This window comes from Gadus macrocephalus, chromosome 3, assembly GCF_031168955.1.
Source record: "Gadus macrocephalus chromosome 3, ASM3116895v1".
Taxonomy (NCBI): Eukaryota; Metazoa; Chordata; class Actinopteri; order Gadiformes; family Gadidae; genus Gadus; species Gadus macrocephalus.
In genome coordinates, this window is record NC_082384.1 from 20,580,083 (window position 1) to 20,588,376 (window position 8,294).

General features: G+C 49.8%; 2 protein-coding genes across 3 annotated transcripts; both read right to left on the reverse strand.

Annotated features, from left to right (window-relative positions):
- Positions 1–441: 441 nt before the first annotated feature.
- On the reverse strand, positions 442–6,375 carry irf2bp2b (interferon regulatory factor 2 binding protein 2b). Of its 2 annotated transcripts, XM_060047976.1 has the most exons (3): positions 5,391–6,375; positions 2,361–3,034; positions 442–1,867 (listed from the first exon to the last, which is right to left on the reverse strand). In XM_060047976.1, exons 2-3 carry the CDS (start codon positions 3,031–3,033, stop codon positions 1,356–1,358), a joined length of 1,185 nt encoding a protein of 394 aa, XP_059903959.1. In that variant the 5' UTR covers position 3,034; positions 5,391–6,375; the 3' UTR covers positions 442–1,355. The 2 variants fall into 2 exon arrangements, with proteins under 2 accessions (XP_059903959.1, XP_059903958.1); XM_060047975.1 differs by lacking the exon at positions 5,391–6,375 and having other exon boundaries at positions 2,361–3,699.
- Positions 6,376–6,502: 127 nt separating this feature from the next.
- map1lc3c (microtubule-associated protein 1 light chain 3 gamma) lies at positions 6,503–8,092 on the reverse strand. Its single transcript, XM_060047978.1, has 4 exons — positions 7,967–8,092; positions 7,829–7,884; positions 7,627–7,733; positions 6,503–6,851 (listed from the first exon to the last, which is right to left on the reverse strand). The coding sequence occupies exons 1-4, from the start codon at positions 8,022–8,024 to the stop codon at positions 6,680–6,682; spliced, it is 393 nt and encodes a 130-aa protein (XP_059903961.1). The 5' UTR covers positions 8,025–8,092; the 3' UTR covers positions 6,503–6,679.
- Positions 8,093–8,294: the final 202 nt, after the last annotated feature.

Genomic DNA, 8,294 nt, shown 5'->3' on the forward strand with positions numbered 1-8,294 from the left:
ACCTAGTGACATAAACATGGTTCTCGTTGATCTCCCCTGGGCGGCGGGTACCCTTCCCCCATGTGCTTCTGACTCTCTGCTCGCCTCCACCTCCCTGCTGTAAACAGCAGGGAGGTGGACACTGTAAACAGTGGCCATGGCCACCGGGGCCATGTCAGAAGAATGCGTTGAAGAACATTCAACCTCAACCCATCATTTGCAAAGACGTCATCTTCCCTCCATGTGAGGGTGTGTTTAAGTGTTTTGAAGCATGCAAGCCTGCAGGGACATTTAAACACCGGGGGTGTAAACTAGTCTGGGTAGATCGTAACGTGAATACCACTCCCTCATAGGGACCTTTCTCACACACCACCTAGCAACACAATACTAGTTTATGGGGACATAACACCTGTTGAGACATGAACACACAAACACACACTCCTTGAAGAAAGACGCCACAGGTGTTATCAGGTCAAACTATATTTGGCAAGAAGATGGATCTTTCGAATAAAACTAGAAATACAACGAGAAAGAACAATAGAATAACAACTACAAGTACAACGAGAGGTTCTCAGATAAACCACATTCGACTCTGAACAGGAAGTACTTGGATGTGGAGCAGAACACATAGTAGATCTTCATACAATTTAAAAACAAAAAGTATGCAACAGAATAAGTTTTATATACACAGTCTTGTATACAAAGTATTATAAACACAGTGCTGCTGGAGAGGACCCCTCTCTCTCTCTCATGTCCAACATGCTCAGGTCAGTTGTCATGGCGACAGCCATGTGTGTCCGTTACGTCTCAGTAAACGCTGGCCGGTCTACGGTCCAGCCGGACCGGCCCGGGTCCGCTCTGCATGGTTCGGCGTGAAAATAACGTAAAACACGTACAGTAGACCTCTGGGCGTCGTCCCCAAGCTGCCTTCTTTGACTGCGTGTACCTGCCGTCTGCCTCACCTTGGGTGGGCACCTCCCATTAGCCTACCCGCCGTCCTTTACCTGGTGTAAGCACACCTGGTGTAAGCGTACCTGGCATAAGCACACCTGGTGTAAGCGTACCTGGCGTAAGCACACCTGGTGTAAGCGTACCTGGCATAAGCACACCTGCCATTAGTGTAACTCGTGCCAGCATACCAGCTGTTAGCATACCTGGCATAAGCATACCTGGCGACACACCAAGCTCTCAGTTTGTAACTTCCGACATGTAACTTCCGACAACACGCAGACGTGACATGTGTGTTCTTCCAGGGACCGGGTGTTCCTCCAGGGACCGGACGTTCCTCCTGGGGCCGGACGTTCCTCCTGGGACCGGCTGTTCCTCCTGGGGGCGGGTGGGTGACGGAGCCCTTCGGGGGGGCCCGGGCCTGGTGCTCAGGGCTCCTTCTTCACCTTGACGTCCCCGGCGGCCAGGATGGTGGCGATCTCCCCCTGCATGAAGGCCCAGGGCACGCCAGAGCCCACCAGGGGGCAGCGCTCCCCGCTGGGGCAGTACACCTCCCCGGTCGCGTCCTGCTGCTGCCGGATGCTCCCCTGCGAGCATGGGAAGCAGAACTTGTGGGCCGGCGCCGACGGGCACTGGACGAAGTGAGTGTCCTCCAGACGGCCCCGACACAGCGTGCAGCACAGCGGAGCCCCGCCCCCGACGGCCCCGGGCCCCGCCCCCGACGAGTCCGCTCGAGGCTCCTCCTTGGGCAGGCCGACGGGGTCTGCGACGAGGAGGAGGGCCGCCATGGGGGAGGGTCCCGTGGGCGGGAGCTCAGGGGGCATGGCACGGGGGTGGGGGGAGGGAAGCCACGCTTCCACACCGTTCATCTTGGAGGCCGCGCCCCCCTCCCCGTTGAGGTCCGGAGATGACTTCCGTTTCCCCACCCGCGGAGATTTACCTGAATGGAGGAATAAATGTATGATTTCAGTATTAGTATATTATTATTTGTATTTTATGATCTAAATCTTAAATAGCTTTAATATATTTGACACAATTAATTTCTTTCTTTTTCAATGCATTTATTGTATTTTCTACCAAAGCATTGTTGAATACTTGATTAAGATTGGTAAATAACGGTCCAAAGGTGTGCAATATATATATATGACAATTTTGTCTTTTAAGAGAAACAATGTGCTACAAAAAATCCAACAGAAACAACGGTCCAACACAACTTTCCACCACCTGTTACCTTGATAACAGTACAACACAATCAATTCACCCCGGAGGAAGTTGATTTCAGTTTATTAAGTGATTATAAACCGTAGCCCACGATGGCTCATAGTTCCCGAGTTCTCATATCCTTGTTAACTATATTTGGGGACTATTTACGGATGGGTTATAGATGCAGCAGTAGTTTATACACGCGTGCGTGCGTGCGTGTGTGTGTTTACCTAACTTGGAGGACGTGGCCGTGGGCTCGGACGCCATCACACGCTGGAGGGTCGCGTGCTCCGTCTTGAAGGCTTGCAGCGCCATGAGGTGGCGTACAGTCCTGCTGCCGACCAACGGCTGCCTCGGGGCGTCCTTCCCCTCCCCGGGTCGACCCAGCGGCGAGGGACGGCCGTCCAGCCCGGTCAGCAGACTGAGAGGAACCGCGCCAGTCCGCCGCGGGTCGGGGCTCTGTCGGTTGAGCTCCGGCGGATGGTCGTCTGATTTTGGCAATCCGTTTTGCGTGGAGAGTCCGTTTGTCTGCCTCATGATCGCTTGGCACTCCGGTCCTGTCAGTCTTGCCGGTCGGTCCGAAAGCGGGTGCCGATCCATCGACAACTGTGGCGGCCGTGGTCCAGGTTGATCCCCGGCCGTTGAATGGCTCATCGTCTGGGGGTCCTTCCCGGGGTGGTGGGGCTTCCCCGGCCCAGCGGACCTTCCCTCCTGGAAGCCGCGTGTCCGCCTCAGCTGCCGGGCGCTGTCGATGACGAACTCCACCCGGTCGGCGCCCTCGTAGTTTACGCAGCCGCGGCAAACGGGCTCGGTGAAGTCCCAGATGGTGGCCCACGGCATGCGTGGCAGGTCGCACAGGTAGCAGGACTGTCTCCGCGAGGCGGTGACGCTCGCGGACGACATGCTTTTGAAAATGCAACAAAAAAATGATAATAGTTATAGTTTATCTTGAATTTCCCTCGAAAGATGTCGTGTGGTCTACGTCGTATTCCTTCTCCACGGGTAGAAACCGAAAGGCAGATTTAAATATGTCAATAGAATCCCACAAGTTCCGTCCACCAGCAGTGTGTTTTTACTACTGCGCGCGCCTCCGCCTCCCGAGAGCTTGCGCTACAACTTCACAGAGCTCGGGCTCACTGTGACGTCACGTCAGGGCTGACCCTGGGCTCGTGGCCGCCGAGAGTTCTATTTACCACGAGGCCCTCGGTTGCGCACGCGCCGTCTCCATAAAATGCAAAAGGTCGTTATTAATTGGATGGAACATGAAGATATTCACATCAGATATTACGAGTGCTTTTCCAAGGAATTAAAGCCGTGCGTGTGTACAGACTATAGGTGTGCGTGCGTATACAATAGTAAAAACACTTGTTAACTTGTATGCCATAGCTGTTGCATTCCAAAGTGACACGTCACAGTCCTCCACCAATCACACATTTCTGTCCGTTGCCAGGGCAGATTGTGTAAGAATGTGACGCGCGCTGTTAACCCCGCGGATGCACGAGGGAAAAAAGGGGACGTCTCTATCATTTATTGACCACGTGGAAAATGTGTTACACATAAATTAAATAGTGTATAAATTAAATGTATTAAATATGCGTTACACATTATTATATATTAGATATACTATATGGGAAATATGTTTTACAAATGATTAGACAGTAAATTAAATATCTCTCGAAACACAACGTTGTTAGTCAGCAGGACGCCACTGTTGAGTAAACGGCCTCTCTCTCCTCATAGAGCAGACAGAAAAAGAGAGGGAGAGATTAGTAGAGCTAGGTGAACAATGGCTTCTATTTTCATTGCTGCCCTCTAGTTGTCAGTGCTCACTGTTACCCTGGCAACCAACCCTTACTAACAAGACCCATACCATGAGGAGAGGGGAGAGCTAGACAGACAGATTTCAGTCTTTGTTGTCTGAGATTGTACATGTATACGATGTCAATCGTTAGCATGTCCAATAATCCTCCTGCTAACCTCAATGTTAGCAGCATACACGCTAGCAGCATTACCGAACAGTCTACCCGGCATGCTATGAGGACCCTCAGGGTAAAACCCCAGGGTAGAACATCCTAAACTAAACACAACCACCATGTGGCTGTACACTCGATGGAGCTGAATCACACCAGCACACTGCTGAGTAGTTGAGGTCTCAGTGAGGCCAGCCAGCATGGCCTTCTGCCTGACAACAACCCAGCATGGAGCCGAGGGAAGAGGGAGGAAGGTGGTATGTCCAAAATAAACCCAAGATGAATGACAGACAGCTGGCAGCGAACCTCCAGTTAAGACCAAATTACAACTTTTCACTTCTTCCAGTTCACCAGACCCTCTAGTTGACAAGACCTCGGCCTCTACCTAACCAGACCGTCCAGTGGACCGGACCTAACAGTTGACCAGACCCTCCTGTTTACCAGAACCTCCAGTGTACCTGGCACCGTTGCAGGTGGGGGAACTAGATCCTGATGGGAGAAGGTCCACCACCGTTTCACACGGTGTCCAGTGTCTGCCATGTTGAATGAGGAGACTGGACGGTGTTCTCTTACTGCCCCCCTCCCACCACCAGGCAGACAGACAGCCCACTCATGAGGACGGGATGGCTAGCACAATAGCAGTCCGGCTAACGTGAGCCTCCTGACTGATATAGAGGACGTGTTGCTGGAGCAATGCCAACAGAAAGAGGTACAAAGACCTCTTAGTGAATGTATACAAAGTTTTCTCAAATCGGAATGTTAAGACAGGAAGTTACGTTAGAAATTGTTAGACAGAATTTACAGTAAAATTAAAGCTAAACTACAGGAATTTTCAGTTGAACAAATGCTATCAACCGAGAGGAAATTACAGTAGAATGAAGGGAGACTAGACAGTAAGTTACCTTATAATTTATAAGACAATAAATTACATTAAAATGAAGGCTAACAGACAGTAAGTTACATCATAATTAATGCTCAACAGCCTAGCCAAGCGCTTGAAAATTCCATCTCCAATGCCAACAGAGATTACATCATCCTTCCCAGTAGGAACACTTTTCGATTTCACAACAAGCATGTATTTCAGATCGTCTGGGGGCGGAACACTTTTTCCACAAACGGTCCAAGGTTTGGAAGTTGTGGTTGAAGGGCCTCCAGAGAGATCGCTGGGAACCAGCACGCATCAACAAGCCTAATCCTCTCCTTCTCATAAACAGGAAGGGAGTGGTTTATTCTGGGAGAAGACTAAGATGTCGAGAACAGCCTTGAGGGAGAGGGGATACTTACATACACACACTCCGACAGACAGAGAAACAGAATCTCCGTCGAGATCAGCCTGACTCAACGTTACCTAGAATACACTTGGCTAGGGACCACATGGCAGGGGGCCAGTCTCCCGCGCTTTGCTGGATTCCGGAGGGTCGTTCCGTCTAATCTCCAACCCGCTGCAAATGCTCCACCCCGTGGCCATGTACGGTATTATGAGACTTAGTTTAATATGTTTTAACCTTCCGTTTTAGCTTTCATACCTCAAGTACATTAAACCAGTTTTAACATACGAGATTGGACTTTTTGCAGTACAAATGTAATATACTTAATCATAATGGACTGTTCACTGAACAGTGCCTTGCCCAAGAAGGCTAGCCAGAGTCAAGCTAACCCAACTACACTCCGTTGGGCATTAGCCTTGGCTTTTATGTATACAATTTACCGTCCCTACGCCACTGCATGAAACATAAGAAAAACACTGCAGGGGTGTTCAAACCCACGACGTTCCGGCGCCCTACCGGAGACTGAAAGAAACAAAATACTAGACGACCTAAGTGGAGCTCTGATGCCACCTGCTGGACAAAGGTGAACAGTGGCCCCACCTCACCCCGTTTATCAAGGGTTACAATACACCCAGCCGTTAAGGGCAAGATTACACCTAGAGTCAAAACCAGGAAAACCTGAAGACCGGACAGGATTAGTGGTGGGTAATAGTTTCAGTTAGAGATCCAGATCCAGACTGCAGGTAGACACCTAGTTCCCACACAGATCAAACGGGCATGTGATCAACGCAAAGGGGGGGAAATTCCAGGCAATCATGGACTCCAATGCCCCCCGCCTGGAGGCTAGCCTCACAGATAGAGTCTGAGCAGCAGCGGCAGGACCAGACAGCCTAGGGTTGAATTACTCTACAGGGCAGGATGGATTAAGACCAGAGCTCTTCTAAACAGAACCCAGCCAGTTGGACCCGAGTCAACAGAACTGAATGCAATATTTAAATATGCAGACATTTATATTTGCATAAACTGATTGAAGACGTGTTCAAATCTGCTTTTAGAAGCCCTCTTAGGACGATCCGTTCAGAAGAGGACCACCACCAAGTGGACACTAGATTAATAAGTCATCAAAAGAGTTGGGAGTAAGACATGACATTTATTTGAATACACTGACGATTTTTTTAAAAACAATTCTGTACAAAATTATTTCCTATTTACACATGAAAACGAAGTGAGAAGCAGCTCTTTAAATGGAACGTGAAGCACCAAGAGAAGAGACCAGCTGGCGGGACCCAACACCTCCTGGTGAGGCGTAGGTCATGCAGAGGCAGAGCCGAACATCTCCTGCGAGGCGTAGGTCATGTAGAGGAAGCCGTCGTCGTCCTGGTGGTCTCGGTACATCTGGGCCATGGTGAGGCTCATGCTGCTCAGGCCCGTGTTGTTGATGAGCAGGTAGAAGGCCTGGGTGGGCAGCAGGGCCATTCGGTTCCTGAACACACAGGAACTCAGCCTCATACTGTCTCAGCCCCATGTGACCCCATACCGTCATCGTCGTCTGCCACTGGGTTAGGGGGGGGGTCCTATTGAAACCCCATGCTACAGAGCGCCCACATTACAGAGTCCGACAGGGTTATCCGAGGGGAAGTAAACTATGAAATAACCCTTTGACCAGTGTTTAAACACATGGATGGCTTTAGTCGGTTTCAAGTGGTTCGTGGCATGAGTGCCTGGCCCAATAACAGACCATGTTTGGGCGTTTAACAAAACACAGACGCAGCAATAGTTAAAGGATTTAAAGTTCATTTGACGTCGCATAATCGTTGTGACGCCGTAAAGTGGGCAAGAAATACGATGCGTTTCTAGCGCAAGGTTCTATTGGGAGGACTTTCGACCCAAAGTGATGGAGGATATTTTATGACTATCCGTAGATTGCACTGCTAAATTGCACTGCTTTATGTACCTTTTAATTAACAGCATAATTGATATATTTTGCTTGTTAAAATGCTTCTAAAAATGTAAACACACCCGTATCCCATGCCAGTAGGCTAAGGCTGTTCGAGTCACGGAGAGAGACAGTCTGCTCGTTGTCACGGGTTAATGAGCAGGGCACCGGCTGACGCCAATTACCGCGCAGCCAGTCCGCAAAGAACACCCGTGAGGGAACCGTAGGGTGGAATGTGGAACCCCATTACACAGAACTCCTGTACATACCTAAACATGACTCCCTTTGTAAAATACAAGGTAAACAGTTCATAAGAACGCACCTGATGATGGTGACGAATTGGGTCATCGTCAGCTCCTGGGGCACGAGGAACTTGGTCTTGTCCAGAGGAGGAAGGTACTTCTCGCGTTGATAGCTTTCAATGATCACCTGGTCGATACACAGATGTAAGAATCCACACACACAAACACACACACACACATCTGGGTTCAGAGGTCACCCCTCATCATGGTTAGTTATCTTACCGGGATTTTGTTGGGGAACTTGGATCGGATACCGTCAACCTCGAGTTTCCTCGTCGCTGTTGGGTGAAAAAGAAGAGAAAGTGAGGGGATGGATCTGTTTAACTTATGAACACAAATGAGGTTGCTGTTGTTGTTTACCGAAACTTTTCCTGAGTTTGAAGGGCTTCTGGTTCTGGGGTTTGTCATAGGGCGGCATGGTGGTCTCTCCCGTCTGGCTCTCCGCGTCTCCAACTAAATAGCCTGGCGCCTGTGACGTGCCACCTGACACGCATGGCCGCAGCGCATGCGCAGCAGGGACAGCCAATTACCCAGAGTCTGATTAACGCACACGCTCCATCGGTCACTGAACGAGACACAAAATCCTTACTGGGAAAAAAAAACGTGAAAATAATAATAACGCCTGGATTTACTCTTAAGTCTCTCCCAGATATTGATATGCATTTGACAATATTTTTTACAAAACAGT

What these genes read in the sequence shown, in the direction of transcription:
- map1lc3c (XM_060047978.1), bottom strand. Translation starts at nt 8,024, where the DNA reads ATGCCGCCCTATGACAAACCCCAGAACCAGAAGCCCTTCAAACTCAGG. An exon ending in AGTTCCCCAACAAAATCCCG is followed by an intron (nt 7,734 to 7,828) that starts GTAAGATAACTA and finishes TGTATCGACCAG; the next exon opens with GTGATCATTGAAAGCTATCA. An exon ending in CAATTCGTCACCATCATCAG is followed by an intron (nt 6,852 to 7,626) that starts GTGCGTTCTTAT and finishes CTGTGTGTTCAG; the next exon opens with GAACCGAATGGCCCTGCTGC.
- irf2bp2b (XM_060047976.1), bottom strand. Translation starts at nt 3,033, where the DNA reads ATGTCGTCCGCGAGCGTCACCGCCTCGCGGAGACAGTCCTGCTACCTG. An exon ending in GGCCACGTCCTCCAAGTTAG is followed by an intron (nt 1,868 to 2,360) that starts GTAAACACACAC and finishes TCCTCCATTCAG; the next exon opens with GTAAATCTCCGCGGGTGGGG.